At 34.2% G+C, this 19,368-nt stretch overlaps 1 protein-coding gene across 1 annotated transcript in view; it reads right to left on the reverse strand.

Moving 5' to 3' along the window:
- Positions 1–780: 780 nt before the first annotated feature.
- Positions 781–19,368, reverse strand: part of LOC149559137 (protein SENSITIVE TO PROTON RHIZOTOXICITY 2-like) — a 108,405-nt gene continuing 89,817 nt past the window's right edge. Inside the window, exon 2 of the mRNA XM_089831258.1 lies at positions 781–1,997. Coding sequence (XP_089687384.1) covers positions 1,240–1,997 — 758 coding nt within the window. The 3' untranslated portion in view covers positions 781–1,239. The remainder of the gene's footprint in view (positions 1,998–19,368) is intronic.

Below are 19,368 nucleotides of genomic sequence, written 5' to 3' on the forward strand. Positions count from 1 at the left end.
CCACTAATAACTTAAACAAAGACACTCAATTGTTTAGTAAACCCATTTAGGGCTATTCTCACTAGCTCGTCATCACTGGGACTATCTCCAACAACTGCTAACTCGTCCTTGACAAGTCTGAGCCTAGTAAGGTAACTTGTGACGTCTTCTCCCTGGTTCATCCAGGTATTCTTTAGCTTCTCTCTAAGAATCAACTTCTTGTTGGTGGAAGCATTCTGGTATAGATTCAAAATGGCATCCCACATCTTCTTCGTTGTATCTAGCTCTATGATATGTGGAACAATATAATACTTGACACCATCAAGGATAATCCTCCTCGCCTTGGCATCATCCTTCTTATGTGCTGCAAGCTGTGTTGCATTTGTTGGTATAGGTACAACACTGGTAGCATGATCCTTGATACCATTCTCTTCCAAGAATAAAGAAATTCTAGCCTTCCAAACACCAAAATTCGAGGCACGATCCAATCTATCCTAATCTCTCAAACCAGTTGAAGCCATCTCAAGGGATTAAAGCAATAAGAAATCTAAAGAGATCAAAATTTCTTTCCTAGGGCAAAACTCTTCTACCCTTAACAATGCTCTGATACCATATGAAAATTAACTATTGCAATCATTGATTATTAATCTCCTATCTTAAACGATTATTAAACTGCTTAAAACAAATTCTCAGCTAATATTGAAAAATAATACAACAACAACTTCACTTATAAAATACGGAAAGAAATGTGCAACACAACAAACACAATATTTTCAGACAAATTGTCCCTGAAAAAACTCCTAAGGGAAAACCAGTTCTATGGATGAGGAATTATATTACACTTTAGCAAATCAAGAGATACAAAATGCTTTGCCTCTCACTGGCAGAACTTCGACAACCTTCTAATTTTTCTTGCTGATATTCACCACTGCTATTCTCACGCTAACATTGTGCCCTTGCTAACACTGCAAGATTGTTTGCTAACATTGCAAATATTTCTCGAAACTTTGTCTCTTATTCTTACAAATGCCCCCCTGACTTCCTTCTATACTACTCTTGTTGGTAAACCAACGGCCAAGATCGATTTACAATCGACAATCGAGATTAAAACAACTTAACAACCCTAAGCAAGTTGGTTTCTAGTTGTTTCCAAAAGTGATCAATTATTTAACAAATATTTATCTCTAACCTAACCAATTAATTAGCAAAACAATTCCTTACTAAATAATAACAAATGAACGAACAGCTGTCCAAAGCTAACTAAACTAACATGGTTGTGGTTGTGGGAGGCACGTACTGGTGGTGACCTTCCCCAGAGAGGGCGGCAACATGGCGGAACAACTTATTCTTGGTAGAAAACGTGGCTATGCAGGAGCAGCGCCAGGAAGAGCGTCCGCATCTCTTTCCATGGGTTTTAAGATCAGTGAGAAAAGAGAAGTCCTTCCCACATCTGTTGCAGGCGTACATCTTGGGGCAGTGGCGTCTTCTGTAATGGTTCCTCAGGCACACCATCGATTTCAGGGGCTTGAAATTCGGATGCCCACTGTTCCGCCTGCAATCCTCTACTGGGCATGCAAAATACGATTCTCCTGCAACCCTCTTCGGCCTCTTCGATTTGAGGGCTTCGTGTGTTTTGTATTGCTCCCCATGGGATCGCATGTGAATGCGGACATTCCCACCTTGCCTGAATACTTTCCCGCACACCTCGCAGAAATGGACGAGCTCTGCCAGAATATCGCCTTCCTTGGCCGTTATAATCTCTTTCTCCTTTGGCAGCTGCGACAGAATCGAAGCAGATGTGTAGATGATCTCGCTCAGGACCGAATCCAGGGATAGTTTCGCTCCATGAAGATCCTCTTGCTGCTCAGGATTGTACTCTCTCCTGAAAACTTGCTCCGGCTCATGGGCTTTCACACCAAGGCGTGAAAGCTTAGACGTCAGAGCAAACAGATCTCTCCTCTCCTCTTCCCGCTCGTTGGGACTCTCCAGCTGTGAACAATACTCTGCCTTCGCTTCTCCTGCAAAACCCAATCTCTTCCATCATCATGCTAGGGCATTCTCGCCCTACTTTCTTTGCTCGTTCGAGAGGAAGGCCACTTGAAGCTTCCTAAAGGCACCTCCTCATGGGTCTGTTTAGTTTATTTGGCTATACTTCAATATTTTAAACACTATTTTGTAGATCCTCTGACCCTATCAATAATACTTTTTTGTGCAGGTTAAATTTATTAGTTTACCAATCAGTATATATTTTAATATACAAATAGTTTACTCTTTTTAATCATATATTAATTATTTAACATTAAATCTTTTTGTATTATAATTATTTAACACGAAATTATATTTTATTATTATTAATTCTATTTAAGTTAATTGTTGCTTTTAATATAGTATATAAAACAATTACATTATAAGTTGGTAATATTGAAAAACATATTTCATAATGAATTTGCAAAGTAAAACTAAAGAAGTTAAAATTCATTGCATTGTAATTTACACTCTAAAAATTAAAGGTTGTAATAAAATATTAGCTCAATTTTATATTTTTTTCTGTCTACATTACAATAGATGTGTTAATCTTTTGCATATTTTTTTTCTTGATGACATTGTACTCTCATATTGATCAAACATGTAATTTAATCTTGGGCTTACTATATAAAATATATCACAATTAAAATAAAATAATAGATTATTGTATACTAAATACATTTTTTAATCTTAAAATAAATAAATATTATTTTAATATTTTAGTAATATTGTATTCAAGAGATCTCAAATTTTTTAATGTAAGGCTTTGAAATAATCTTTTCTCTATAAAACTATTGTAAAATTTAATTGAGCTATCTAGGGAATTCATAGATAAACATTAATGTTTATGTAAACAGTTTTCTAATGTTTTCTAGGTGGTTAGTGTATCTAGAATTGAAATCCACATTTTTTTGTATTCATCTTTTGTCAAAACACTTATGTTTGATATTTTTGGCATAAGGATTTGATTATGGTCTTTATGCAATCCCCTTCCCAAAGATCGTTGGAACAAGGATAAAGAAAGGATAATACAAACTTTTTTTTTTGAGGGTAAAATGAAACATCAACAACAACTTACATGAGAAGCAACCAAAGACTAACATAAACTAGCATCGAAGATCCCTAAATGTCACTATTTGCCAACATAGGATCAACATCACATGAATCAAGAGAATACGTGAAATAGATGTTCTTTCTAAACCCAAAGTGGAAGTTTGTAGCATGGTTAAACATACAAGCCCATTTTTGACTGATATAAACAAGAATATAACACAAAGACCTTCAAACAGTCATGTACAAGATGAAGGTTCACCATGTTGAAAGAAAAACATTGAATCCTAAAATTTGGTTAAGTCGAAAATCTTGAAGCTCTGAAATTTAGTGAAGTCTAAAATCTGAAAGCCTTGAAATTTTCTAGAATCTTTATCTTGACTCATAGAGGACTAAGACCTATCTTAAATGAATTGTCACACACACACACACACAGACACACACACACACACACACACACACATATATATATATACATATATATATATATATATATATATATATATATATATATACATATATATATATATATATATATATATATATATATATATATATATACATATATACATATATATACATATATATACATATATATCTTATGTATAAGAAATAAAAAGGAAGAAAGGAGAAGGAAGAATAGAATGTATATATTTTATATATAGGGAGAAAGAACTCCCAAAAGGGTATCCAAATAGGCAAGTTAGATTGTACTCGTTGCTTGGTCGAGGAGGTCTTCTGCTAGACTTGGTATGACGCTTTACCAATATTGTATGATAATATGTATAGTACCATTACAACACTTTACTAGTATTATATGATAACCATATAGTACCAATAAGATACTTTACTAGTAACGTACGATACCCTTACATATTGGAGTATGATACTTTACCACTATTGTATAGTGTTGAAATAATGCTACCCAATTTAGAACATAACGCTAGTTTTTCAACTAAGAAGAAAAGTAGAGTTAGAACTGCCACACTAGGGATTACCACCCAAACATACTACAATGAAGAAGAAAAAGAATCTATCGATCTAAACCATAATATCATAAGAAAAACATCAGTGTAAGAAACATGGAAATGGAGGGATAGAGTTCAACACAACAACTCTTTTCGTTAATGGTGGTTAATGGTGGTAACTAAATGAGAAAACATTGCACCTCATGCATATGAGATCTTCTTAAGCTTATGGTTGGTCATGTCAAATGGGAAAGGCTTGGAGAATGGGGGTAATTTAGGTGGAAGGGAATCGACATTCCCTACATCATCATATCTTATAGAGGATCTACATTTTGTGCAATCCTTTAGGCTAAGGAATCCTAAGCTAGATTGGGGTGTGGTTGACCCTAAACCGAGCCAGAGAGGTGTGCTAGTGAGAAAAAATGTGACAGGACCCACCCCTGAGGTTAACCCTACTATTATGTATGGGGACTCTGGCCTGAAGATCTCCTTGTCAGATGTGGTTGTGGATAATGTCTCGAGAAGATTTTCAGTAAGTTTGGTCAAAAGATTCATATGTTGTAGACCTACGATAGAGATGGTTAGGAGATGGGACTCTAAAATGTGGAAGCTCTAAGAATTAGTCATGGTTTCCATCATGATAAGAGCAATGTTTCTATTTAGGTTAACAAATGAATAGGATAGGAACCAGGTTTCGGTAGGCTCCTAGAATTTCGGGAAAAACATGCTAGTCATAGCCAAATGGAAGCCTAACTTCAACCTTGGTGTTGAGCTATAGAGAATGGCCATAGTTTGGATTCGTCTCCCAAGTTTTCCTTTAGAATTTTGGAATGAGAGTGTCTTCCAATGGATTGGGGATTCTTTTGGGTACTTCATTAAGGTGGACAACATTATGAAAAATAGGTCCTATTTAGGGTTTTCCACACTTTGTGTGAATGTAGCTATTAATAACATACTGCCTAGTTATATTGCTCTAAGATCAAAATGGAAAATGCGGAGGTAAGCTATCAATTACAAGAATGTGGACCTATATTTCCAAAACTATAGAGAGTATGGTCATGTTATCTCTACATGCAAAATGGACCTTAAGGAAATGAATGAGAAAGTGTTGGAACCCACAAATCTCCTAGGTTCCATAGATGTGAACCCTGATGATTCCCTAGTGGTTTCCCAAGACCAACTCCAATATTTATGGGAGTTGGGGGATAGATGTGTTGGAAATATAATTGAAAAGATCATTATTGAAAAAAAGTACTATTAAAGAGGGAGATTGTTGTAAAGATGAAGATTGTTGATAAAGAATATTTTCAATCATTGTTTTGTCATTAATGTCAAACTTGCTATTTACTGGAATGACATTTTCTTATAAGATCCAAGTACTATTACTTAGTTGATTGATGAAGAGGATTTAATCAACAAGATGTAACAAAAGTACCTAAGGAAAAGGTTGAGTTATGGTTTTGTAATAAAGTACAAGGATCAGTTAAGAGATTGGTAAAATGATGTATTGACAATATACTTGAAGATATAGGTGTTGGCCACACTTAGAAACACTGAAAGAATAAGTTGTAACAAGGTTGTTTGCAAAGCTTAACTAAGTTTATTAGTGAGTGTTGAGCAAGCTAGTTCATGCCGAGTAGATTTTCAGTTAGAGCTAAGCAATTGCAAAATCTAGTGGGTGCTGAGTGATACAGAAGGAGTTGAATGTGTTCAGGTGCCAAACAAAGTAATAAGTGTCAAGAAATCAAAAAAATTAGTGGATGCCGAATGAATCCATAGTAGGTGTTGAGCATTAGTAAAATGTAGCTAATGCCGAGTAACATAGTATGTGCCAAGCACTAGAATTTCAATAGTGCCGAGTTGCTAAATTATTTGAAAAGTCAATAATTTGCTAGATCTGAGCCGACATGGTTGTTATCTTGAATTTTGTGAACCATATGGAGGCTAAGAATGATGTGCTAGAGACACAAATTTTGAGGTAAACCATTTTTAGGCAAATTCAAGAGGATTCTTCATGATTTTTCTAGAAGGAACAAGATATGGGTTAGATTTATTGAATCCTACCTAATCCATTTGAATTGAAATTAAAGAAGGGAAGAATCAAGTGGGAAAGAGGATTCCAAACTTCTATTTAAGGAGTCACAAGCCAAGAAGCTAGAGTTGCTAGTGTGCCAAATTGTCAAGTGGTTGAAGGGTGTCAAAGAGAAGGCATCAAGAAGAAGAAAGAACAGAGCATTGAGACTCTACTTCGATAAGTAGTCATATAGGAGATTGCACCAAGGAGTCAAAGCTTGAAAGGAGAACAAGTTGTCAGAGCTAAAGAGATTGAAAGCCAGGAAAATTGTGAAGAGTTGAACAAAGATCTGAGATTTGCAAGATAAGTTATGAACTATGATTAGGTCAAAACCCCTTATTGTTATTCTCTAGCAATTGTATCAATTAGGGTAAATATCTTATGGACTTAGGTTGGTTTAAGAACCATTTGTAAATCCTTTAATAGGGTGGAATTTCAAGTGAATGTTTTAAAGTCCTCTAACTAGGCCCACTTCTAACAGGGTGGTTAAATCCTTTGACCAGGTCACATTTAACAGTGTGTTGTAGCCTTTAATAGGGCAAGCCTTTCATAGGGCATCACTTCAGAAAAGTGAGAATTGAGTGGCATATTACTGGTAGTTTTTCCAAAATTAGGTTTCCATGTAAATCAATATGTTATGTGTTGATTCTTCATGTGTTATGCTTGCATGTTGATTTATAGTAAATTGCTAAGTAAGAAAAGCTTAAGCTTGGATAAATGAATAGTTTAATGGGATCACTTTATTTGATGAAAAAGTTTTATTAGAACATTTGGACCTTGTATAACTAATTCACCCCCCTCTAAGTTATACTAAAGCATTTCGAAGAATTGGTATTAGGGCCATCTGCTGATTTAGTTTAAAGATACTAGAAGCAAGAAGATCAAGATGTCCAAGAGAGAAGTTTCCAAGCTCAACAGAGATAACTTTACTGCATGGAAAAGTCTAATGAAGTTGCATCTTGGATCAATAGGTGATTATGAAAAAACATCAATTATAGTGGAAAATGTAGATCCAGCTAGAGCCCTTATTGTAGATGATTTGAACAAAAGGAAGGAGCACAATTAGACAATGCTAGAGACTGCCTCTACTCTCAACTGTGTTGAATTTGATGATATCAGAGGACATGACTCTACATTCAAGATGTGGAAATCCTTTTCAGATATCTATGGAGGAGATTAGAATGTTCAAAGAGAAAAAAGAGAAAGTCTTGGAGGAAAGCTTGATGACATGAAAATGGAGGAAGGTGCGAATGTTGCTCAATATGCCTCTAGAATGAAAGAAGTGGTAAATACAATAAGAAGTTTGGGAGCTCATTTGGAAGATGACATTATTAATAGTAAATGCTTAAGAAACCATCTCTCTATCTATGCTATTAGAGTTTTAGCCATCCAGGAATTAAGATGTGTACCAAGAAATGCACTAACTTTTGAAGGGATAACAGGAAGACTTACTACATTTTAGTTGTCCAATTTTGATAATTACAAACTTGAGAATCTTGAATCTTCTTTCAAGGCCAAGATGACATTAAAAGATACTAAGGAGGTGAAATTAAAGAAGAAGAGAAAGGGAAAAAATGTATCCAGTTATAGCAACACAGATGAGGAAGATGTGGAACAATTGGAAGCATTATTCGCCAGAAGATTTCGTAGAAGAAAAGGTAAATTAAAAGGTAAGCTTCCTATCATTTGTTTTAATTGGAATGAAGTAGGTCATATTGCTGCAAGATGCACTCATAAGAAGAACTACAAAGAAGGAAACAAGTACCAAAAACAAAAGAGAAGATGATAGTAGAGATTACAAGGACAAAGGCAAAAAGTGTAACATTGCTGAAGAAAAAGATTCAGATGATAATGATGATGAGATAGTCTATGTAGCCATGAAGGATGAATCAGATGAGGAAGAAGCAACAACACTAGTAACCTGTGGGAACAAAAATGACAAATGGATCATAGACAGTGGATGCTTACATCACATGATAGGAGACAAGAGTAAGTTTATTACTTTTACTCAATATGATGCAAATAGTGTTAGATTTGGAAATGATGCTCCATGCAAATTAAAGGAAAAGGTTCTATTAAACTTATAGAGAAAATCTCATGCAATAATGCATACTACGTTGAAGGATTGAACTACAATTTGTTGAGTGTATCACAATTAGGCAATGTAGGTTGCAAAGTAGAATTTGGAAACAAAACTGCCAAAATCTATGACACTAATGGAAATCTGATACGAAAAGGTGAACAAACTAGGAGTAATTTGTTTTACCTAGATATGGAAGATGCAACCTATCTCATTGTAAAACTTGATGATGTGTGGCTATGGCATAAAAAAATCTGTCATGTTAACTTTGGTAATTTGATTAGTATCAGAAAAATGAAGAAAGTCAATGTGCTACCAAAATTGAAGAAGCTTGAAAATACAATGTGCAAATAATGACAACTAGGAAAGATGACGAAGTGCAATTTCAAAATAAAAACATACACTTCCAAAGAAGTATTAGATCTAGTCCATATAAACTAATGTGGCCCAATAGAAGTACAAAGCTACCAAGAAGAGAGATACATAATGTTGTTTGTGGATGACTACTCTAGGATGAAGACTACCATGTTCTTGAAGCAAAAATATGATGCATTTTAAATTTTCAAGTGGTATTTGGCCAGAGTTGATAAAGAAATAGGAAAGAGTTGATAAAGAAACATGAAAGAGTCTGTAGTGTCTAATATCAAATAGAGGAGGAGAGTTCACATCAAAAGAATTTGAGACATTTTGCAATGATAAAGGAATTAAAAGACAAACATCAGCACCAAGAACTCCACCTTAGAATGGCATTGTAGAAAGGAGGAATAGATTAGTGATAGACTATTCCATAACATTGTTGATGGAGAAAAATGTTGCTTTGAGGTACTGGAGAGAAGCTCTAAGTACTGCAGTTTATACCTTGAACTGAGTACAAGTCAAGAAAGGTACAAATGCAACACCTTTTGAATTTTGGTATGGTTACTCACCTAATGTAAAACATTTCAAAGTATTTGGTTGTAAATGCAACATTCTTAAAGATACTAGAAATGGAAAGTTTGATGGAAAAAGTTATGAAGGCATATTCCTTGGATACTCCACTAGAAGTAAGGCATATAAGTGTTTGAATACTAACACTAACAAGATTGTGGAGAGTGAAAATGTAAATTTTGATGAGCATGTAGAAGTCCAAGTTGCTAAATCTAGGAAACTAGAAGAGTACAAATCTATTGCATACTTCCATGAAGGAATGCCTATTGAAGATGAAGCTGCCAATCAAGTTGGAAATCAGCAACAAATTTTAGTATCAACCGAGTCACAACTAGTAAATGTTGAGCTACATTAAGAAGTCAAACTGCATAATGAAAATAATGTACATTTTGACTCATAAATTAGTACACATGAAAAAGATGATGATATACTAGATAGTGATGTGCAAAGTGACTCTGAAGCTAAGAGATCAAACATGGAATGAAGTCCATAGAACCAAGGCTATCTAGATATTTAAGAAGACATCACCTTGTAGAACAAATCATTGGTGGCAAGGAAGCTACACCAATGACAAGGAATAGACTAAGAAATGAATCATGTCTAATGAGCAAGATTGAACCAAAAAAAATGAAAGATGCACTACAAGATGATGACTAGTATAAAGCTATGGAAGAAGAAATAGATCAGATAATGAAGAACAAAACCTAGACCCTAGTTCCTAGACTACCTGATAAGAATGTGATTGGTACCAAATGGGTATTTAGGAACTAGCTTGATAAGAATGGTGAGATCACAAGAAATAAGGCTAAACTAGTCTGCAAAGGTTACTCAAAAGAAGAAGGATTGGATTATGGGGAAACATTTGCCCTTGTTGTAAGAATGGAAGGAGTAAAAACATTACTTGCATATGCTGCCTACAAAGGTTTTAAAGTCTACCAAATGGATGAGAAGTCTACTTTTATGAATGGTATACTCAAAGATGAAGTATACATAGAACAACCAAAGGAATTTTTTGATGATAACAACAAGGATATGGTTTACAAACTCCACAAAACACTCTATGGTTTGAATCAAGCATCTAGAGCATGGTATGAGAGACTGCAAAAAATATCTTGTGAAGATAGAATTTGAGAGAATAGATGACAACAACAACCTATATATCAAGGAAAAAAAAGGTAAAGAAATACTGATATCTGAGATATTTGTTAATGACATAATATTTGGAGGTAAAGATGCCCTATGCAAAGATTTTGCTGATCAGATGAAACATGAGTTTGAGATGCCAATGTTTCAAGAAATTAAATTCTTTGTTGGATTTCAAGTACATCAACTGAAACATGGCATATTTGTGACCCAATCAAAATATATCAAGGAGATACTCAAGATATTTGGCTTAGAAGATTCAAAACCAATTAGAACACCAATGGTAATAGGACATAAGTTATCCAAGAATGATGAATCAACTAAAGTGAATCGGACATTATATAGATCAATAATTGGAAAGTTGCAGTATGTTGTGCATAGTAGACCAAAAATTGCATTAGTTGTTGGAGTAGTGGCAAGTTTTTCTACAAATCTGAGAGAAAATCATTTGATGGCAGTAAAAAGAATATTGAGTTACTTAAAGAAACTGATGACTTTGGCTTGTATTACAAGAGGAGTGAAAAGTTTGAGTTAAAAGCCTACAATGATGTATATTGGGGAGGTAATATTGATCATATAAAGAGTACCAATGGAGGAGCACTTTTCTTAGGCAAAAGATTGGTTACTTGGACCAGAAAAAAGAAAAGTTGTACCTCATAGTCCACTATAGAAGTTGAGTATGTTGCTGCAACTATCAACTGCACCAATATTGTATGGATCAAACATCTATTCCAAGGAGTGAAGGAAGAGGTAATTGAACCTATGATACTCTATTGTGATAATACAAGTGCCATCAACATATCAAAGAATCCTGTGATGCATGCCAAAATAAAGCATATTGCAATTAAGTATCACTATGTAAGAGAATTGGTGGAAGACAAGCAAGTGAGAATGGAATATGTCAGTTCAAAGGAACATATTGCTAACATCTTCATGAAAGAATTACCTAAAGATTCTTTTGAATATCTTAGAGGTAAGTTAGGGGTGATACCCCTAGACAAGGCTACTTATGTAACAAAAAAGATTTCCCTACATCAAATGAGTTGATTGTTGAAATGTTGTGAATTGATGCAGAGAATACTTACTTTAGGATTTCTATTTAAAGTAATCAAAGTGTTGATGTTACAAATTAGTCACAAGCAAGGTGACAAAGGGAGAAATTGGAGTACCCATAGATGCTATACTTGCATGATAAGATGTTGAAACAGGTGTGTCTTTGGCATTATTGTCAAATAGGGAGAAAGAGCAAAGAGTAGAAACTAATCAACACCATTTGAGGAGAAAGAGAAAAGAGAATAAACTGATCAAAAGCACTCAATATGATTGAGGAAGAAAAGGATGTTCATGAAGATATAGCAGAAAGGAATCAACAGCTAAGAGGGAGAAGCAAAAGAAAAGCACTCAAGATAGCATATCAAAGAGGGAGAAGTGAAAACTGATGGTAACACAATTTTTTTTTTGCATTTGATTTACTATTTTAACCTAGTTAGCATTTTGATAACTTGGTTGATCAATTTGGTTTGCCATCAATGCCAAAGAGGGAGATTGTTGGAAATCTAATTAAAAATATCACTATTGAAAAAGAGTACTATCAAAAAGGGAGATTTTTGTAAAGAAAGAGACTGTTGATAAAGAATGTTTTCAATCATTGTGTTGTCATTGATGTCAGACCTACTATTTGTTGGAATGACAATTTCTTATAGGATCCAAGTACTACTATTTAGTTGATTAATGAAGAGGATTTAATCAAAAAGATGTAATAAAAGTACCTAAGGGAAAGGTTGAGTTATGGTTTCATAATGAAGTACAAGGATTAGTTAAGACATTGGTAAAATGATGTATTGACAATATACTTGAAGATACAGGTGTTGGCCACACTTAGAAACACTAAAAGAATAAGTTGTAGTAAGGTTGTCTAAAAAGCTTAACTAGGTTCATTAGTGAGTGCCGATCAAGCGAGTTCATGCTGAGAAATTGCAAAATCTAGTGTATGCCAAGTGATACAGAAGGAGCTAAGTGTGTTTAGGTGCTGAGCCAAGTAGCAAGTGTTGAGCAATCAGAAAACTTAGTGGATGCCAAGTGAATCCATAGTAGGTGTCGAGCATTAGTAAAATGTAGTTGATGCCAATAAACATAGTATGTGTCGAGCACCAAAATTTCAATAGTGCCAAGCCACTGCATTATTTGAAAAGTTAAAGATTCGCTAGATCTAAGCCGGCATGGTTATTATCTTAAACTTTGTGAACCAGATGGAGGATAAGGATGATGTGCTGGAGGCACACATTTTTAGGTAAACCATTTTTAGGCAAATTCAAGAGGATTCTTTATGATGTTTCTAGAAGGAACAATATATGGGTTAGATTCATTGATTCCTACCTAATCCATTCGAACTAAATTAAAGAAGGGAAGAATCAAGTGGGAAAGAGGATTCTAGACTTCTATTTAAGGAGTCATGGGCCAAGAAGCTAGAGGAGCTAGTGTGCCAAATTGTGAAGTGGTTGAAGGGTGTCAAGGAGAAGAAAGAATAGAGCACACTGACTCTTCTTTGATAAGTAGTCATATAGGAGATTGCATTGGAATATCGAGCATGGAGACTCAAGGAGAGAAAGCTTGAAAGGACGAAAAGCTATCAAAGGTCAAAAGATTGAAAGCTGGGCAAATTTTGAAGAGCTAAATAGAGATCTGAGATCTACAAGATAAGTTGTGAACTATAATTAGGTCAAAACCACTTATTGTTACTCTCTAGCAATTGCATCAGTTAGGGTAAAAATTCTATGGACTTAGGTTAGTTTATCATCCATTTGTAAATCCTTCAACAGATGGCATTCCAAGTGAATGTTTTAAAAGTCATCTAACCAGACCCACTTCTAATAGGGTGGTTAAATCCTTTGACCATGTCACATTTAACAATATATTGAAGCCTTTAATAGGGTAGGCCTTACATAGGGCATCATTTTAGAAGAGTGAGAATTGAGTACCATGTTATTGGTGGTTTTTCCCAAATTGGGTTTCCACATAAATCACTGTGTTATGTGTTGATTCTTCATGTGTTATGCTTGCATGTTGATTTCCTATAACTTGCTAAGTATGAAAAGCTTAAGCTTGGATAAATGAACAGTTTAATGGGATCACTTGATGAAATTTTTTTATTAGAACATTTGGACCTTATATAACTGATTCACCCGCGCCCCCCCCCCCCCCCCTCAGTTATACTAAAACATTTCTAACAAGATGAACATAGTTATGAAATAGGCTAGAAATAATGATCTAGAGGCTCTCTTAGAGGAGGGAAAAATCTACAAAGGTATTGATGAGGCCAAACTAACCCAAGTCAAAGAGGCATGGGCACAAGGTTCAGGTGACACATTGGAGGTTTTAAAGAAATGGAATGTGGTTGTTGTGGAAAGAGAAATCTATAAAGTGGAGACACCAAAGTGTCAAAGTAAAGATGTGGCAATGACTTGAGACCAACCCAAGGATGATCTAGGGGGATGACTACTGGAGTGGGAAAAGATGAGTTGAAGGATAAGCATCATAGTACACCCTTACAATAAACATACCATGTATTGACCTTCAAAGAGCTATGTTGAGCTTGTTGTCCTCAACTCCAAAAACCCTTGTGGGATAGAGGGATTATAAAGAACCCAAATAAAAGGTACAATAAGGAAAATGTTGGGTCAAAAACTTCTTTCTAGAAAAAGAAGATCTGTTATGCTTTGCTAATAAAAATTCCTTACAAATTGTGTTAGTAGGCTTTACAATCTTAGGAAAATCTCTAACTGTGAACAACCTACTAGTTCTCACAATGTTGTCAAAGTTGATATGACAAAATCTCTTATGCTATAACCAACTATCATCTACCTTCACAACCAAACATGTCATTTCAATAGGATTCCACTAAAATACATTACCTCTAGATCTAGTTCCTATTTTGATTACCTTTCCATATTTTTCTCCGATCATGCATTTCTTCTCTGTGAATTGCAACTTATAACCTTTATCCATTAGTCATCAAACACTCAAAAGATTGTGTTTTAATCCATCAACAAAGTATACATCCTCGGTGTTAGTCTTACCATCAAGAGTTATAGATCCAATACCTTTAACATGGCAAGTTGCATTCTTTCCAACTCTAACAATGCATCCATCATGACTTTTGAAATCAACAAACTTGTTCATATCACCAGTCATATCATGTGAAGAACCAATGTCAATTATCCAATCACATTTATTTTCAACTTGTTATACCAAAGCCATTTTTTTTGGACTTTCTACTTTAATAGCCAAAAGTCCTATTTCATCATCACTAGCACTTATTGGTTGTTCATCAAATTAATCTTCTTCATTGACATACAAACAATATCTATCTCTTCTAGGTTTGAACTTTCCTTTATAATTTTTCTCTCTTTTATTACACAGATGCATAATGACCAAACTCATTACAAGCCCAACATCTAAAGATTTTCTTACCATCTTTTTATCTCCTTACAAGAATCCCCATTCCTTCTATCTTTCTGTCCTGATCAGATGTGCTATTGCTAGAAAAATCTCCTCTAGCACTTGTGCTCACTCATAGATTAGGTCAAATGTTTAAGGCACTAAAAGTTGTCCCTATTCTAGACAATTCTCTAGATTATTTACCCTCATTCTTAACTACTTAAAGTCTCTTGAGTAATGTTTTCTTGGTGAAACCTTTGGTGCAAGGGATTAACAACTATATCATTTGATTTGTTGGCTTATATGGTGGTGTTAAAATCTTCAATATCTTCCAAACCACTTCAACATCTTTCTTAGTTCCTCCTTTAGATCTAATACCTGTAGTAATTTCTAATATTCTTCCTACATATGTTTTTATAGATTCATCTTCCATCATTTTAGCATCTTAAAATGCACAAATCCAATTTTGTAGCCTCATATTCTATTGGCAATATGTCCAATCAATTAAATAAGGTAAGTTATGGTTGTCATATACGGTAACATATTTGTTTTGCAGATTAGTCATGTTCATTTATGAAGGAAAATTGTCTAAGTATTAAATAGTGTTACAACAACATGGTAGATTTGATGATAGTAGAATATTCCCTTGGAATATTCTCTTGCGCAATTAACTAGAGATGCATGACATCATACCGATGACATATATTAGTGTGCATGTCTATACAATCAATCGAGTTCAAGTTATGAAGTAATTAGTGATGCAGTAATGATACAATGCAAAATAGAGAATATTAGCAGAATGTGTTAAATGACTTGATTTATTGTTTTGAGTTACAATTTATTAATAAGCCTACTCTAATAATGATATGTTAGCCGACTAAGGAAGAATTTACTAATATGTTTGATACAAGTAAAGAACTTCATTTGTGAAGTTAAAAGTGTAGAAATATGAGGATGGAAATGTGTGTTTAGTGATTGTAAAGTTGATATGATCTTGTGAAATGCAAGTAACAAGTGAATGCGATATTTTGATATATGATGTGAAGCATTGTAATGCAGAATATGATGTAGATTGATATGTGTGTAGTCACTCTTGTATGATGAATTGTCAATCAAAAGATTTTTAAAGTACAAGTATCTCAATATTGTATGTATACTTATTTCTTGAAGACCTTATTATATAATTGCATGTTAGGGCAATGGGCTTTGCTTGCACACATTTGTATATGATTTACCAACTCCTAAAAAAGTTGAAGCAACTCCTAACAAGGTTGAGGCTTTTAAAAAGGCATAGTCTTCTGACAAAGACTTGAGGCAATATACGTACTTCATAAACTACTAACATGGTCAATATCCATAACCAAATCCTTTTATATAGTGAATCATCTAGTGGGTTCATCCCCACTAGGGTTTTCCCTTGGCTAGGGTTTCCCTAGTTTAAAAAATATGGTGTTATGATCTCTCTTTATGTATAGTTGCTTATGTTGTTCAGCATTATTAGTTTACTTTCATATGCATGTGATAAAATAATTAATAATATCCATTTGTGGGTAAAAGGATAGAAAATACTCATTCACGCCCCCATCCCCCCCCCCCCCCCCCCCCCCACCGCGCCCCCGCCCCAATATTATTTATTTCTAACAATTGGTATCAGAGCCTAGTTTTTTAGAAGAGGCTTAATAGCTTGAATAAGATCCCTATGGATATGGAACAATTGAGGAAAAATCTTGAAGAAGCACTTGAATAGATTGATCTCCTTACTGATGAAAGAGATGACCTTAAGGATAGATACAAGGATGGAAAAGCCTACATAGGTGAATTAAAGGAAAAGAATAGATGACCTAAATAAAAAAAGATCTAGTAAGAAAACCAATGATGATGATATTGAATATCTGAAGAAAGAGTAAGATACTAAAACATGAGTGAAAGATAGTTGAACTTAAGCTCAGTCTTAAGAAAAATGGAGGAAAGAATGACTCTAAAATTAAAGCTAAAAATGTAGATCTAAGATCCCAGTTAAGCAAGGTAACATCTAAAGTGGAATCTATTAAGTTAGAGAATGTAGAATTAGAGAAATACAACACTATTGTGAAAGGTGAGTTGGTACAAACCAAATAACAACTTGACAAGATTTATGACAGTATTGATAATATTTAAGAGAAAATATGTGCACAAAGACCCATTTATGACAAGACTAGACTTGGATTCTTTCTTGGACAATCTACCAAGAAATCCATTGAGAGAAAAGAATCTAATACTCTTGAAGTCAATGCGGATCTAAGAAAGATAGATGATACATCTAAAGACAAAGAGAATATTTACTTACTTTGAGAGAGATAAAGAAACTGATCAAGATATGAACAACAAAGAAAGAAATCTTTTTCCTAGTGTCATGAACCTAAAGACACTAAGGCTGATTGCAAAGGTAAGTCTTTAAACCTATTTCAAAGATTTATTGCCATAATTGTCACAGATATGGTCATTATGTAGTACATTGTAAGAAGCCTAAATTTGATAGGAATAATGCAAATAGTAAGATATATAGGAAGAAAAACCATGCAGGAAACATAAGAAGATCTCACAATAATAAAAGTGGAGAAAGAAGAAAAATTGTTTGCTACAGATGCAACAATCATGGACATATTGCAAGAAATTGCAGAACATGTGATGACAAACTGAATGAATAGAAAAGAGATGCACCTATATGTTAGCTATGTAATAACTTTGGACACACAAAAAAGTTTTGTAGAATGGATAGAAGAGACCTAAATAGGAATTAGAATTACAAAAGGAACAATAGAAGAATTGATGATAGTTTGAAGAAAGAAATGAAGGAGCAGACAAATGAATTAAAGGAATCATTTGTAAAAGCTAAGGAACTAGAAAGCTCTCATACAGTTCCACAAGATGTACTTGACAAGACAATAAAGTCACTTATTGTTTGTGACTCTTCTTACTAGAATTAAGCACTCTCACTAAAATAGAGTATCAACTATTGATAACTGATGTTAGAGGATATATCAAAAGTTGCATAGTTGATAGTATATAGTGATGCAGAGCCACACCTTGGAAAACTTAGGATGAATCAGTCACTCAACTGAGTTGCTTCAAGGGGCATCTACAACCTTCAGGATCACACACTAAAATCAGATTCAAAACAAAACTTTGAAAATAAAATTCACCAAAATATCTTCTTGCTGCCTTCAGATAGATCCGAACTTAGACATGAATAACTTCTAAACCCGATAAGATTTACTCAATCCAACCATTGAGTAAATATTTCTTGAAGCAACTCAGTTGAGTGAGTTTTTTCCTCCTGAGTTATCCAAGGTGTGGCTCTGCATCATATAGTGGACATTGAGAGAAGTCTATAGTGAAGTACACATTGCCTGGTATGATCAGGGTAAAGATATGTAAAAAGAATAACATCTCTGCTATACAGAAATAGAAAATTGAACTAGTGGAAAAAATGCATTTGATGCAAAGTATAGATTGCAAAAGATTTAAACGATGTGAATTGATTTGCATACATCACTTGTTTGTACAAAATCAAAGTGTGACATTGAAGCAAGATTTGAAAAATTAAGAGGCCTACAAATACTCAAAGTCACCAAAAACCCTATTACACAAAACCAAAGTATTTTTATGAAATTGTTGAGCATAATCTTTCAAGAATGGAAAGGCAAGAGGTTTATAATGTGCACAACAAGCCTAGATATAATTTCAAGAAACACCCATTTGTTTCTTTGCTTGATGACCCTATTGGAGCATTTTTGTGAGTTCTAGAAAATGTTCCCCACGTCGAGGATATCATAGGATATATTCATTGCAAGATTGAGAGCATAAATGATTCAAAAATTCATAAGGATGTGTAGAAAATGTGCAGCAATGAATTGTAATTGAAACCTAAGCATAAATACCTAGAATGACTTAACCTAGTTAAGCACATGTTCTACAAATTTTTTGACAATAATTAATGGACAAGGATAATTTTGAGAAGAGTGCATGATGATTTTCTATGATTGGGATAATTTATCATATGTATTGATAATGACCTAATTCACAAGGTCATAGGTCTGAGAAATGAAGGAAGTAATCCAGTAAATATCAAGAATGTGTGTAAGATAGTTGAGGCAAATATCAACACATATTTTGATGGTAGAAACATGAAAGTCAACACCATTCAAGATGATGGAGTGAGACTTATTTGTAAGATTTTAGGATATAAGTACAATCATGGATCTAAGATGTATTCAATCCCTATAGGATTTGTTCATGTAGCTTACTTGGTAGTAAGACATGAAGAGGTTAATATGTGTCACATTATCCAAACACAGTTGTTGGATAACATTTCTAGAATCAAGAAATCAAGGAGTGAGGTTTTTAGGTTTGAATCCCTATTGACACATATATATTTATATGCTATTAAGAAGTTCCCCAGTATCACAAATAGGGATGGTAGTGAGTGTGCAATGTAGTTAATCACTCATGCATATAGATCAAGACCTGAAGTAGTTAGAGATAATGAAATTGATAGAATAATAAAGTCTTTTCAAGTAAAAATGAAGCAAAGGTATAGGATACCTCTTACGCTAGTAGAAAAGTACATAAATGAGTTATGTTTTATGGTTGAAACTTATTTCACTAGCATGGAATCTATAGTCCCTCGGGTAAAGTTCATTAAA

The sequence above is a fragment of the Cupressus sempervirens genome, chromosome 5 (genome assembly GCF_028749045.1).
Source record: "Cupressus sempervirens isolate cs-2001-9-10 chromosome 5, ASM2874904v1, whole genome shotgun sequence".
NCBI classification, from domain to species: domain Eukaryota; kingdom Viridiplantae; phylum Streptophyta; class Pinopsida; order Cupressales; family Cupressaceae; genus Cupressus; species Cupressus sempervirens.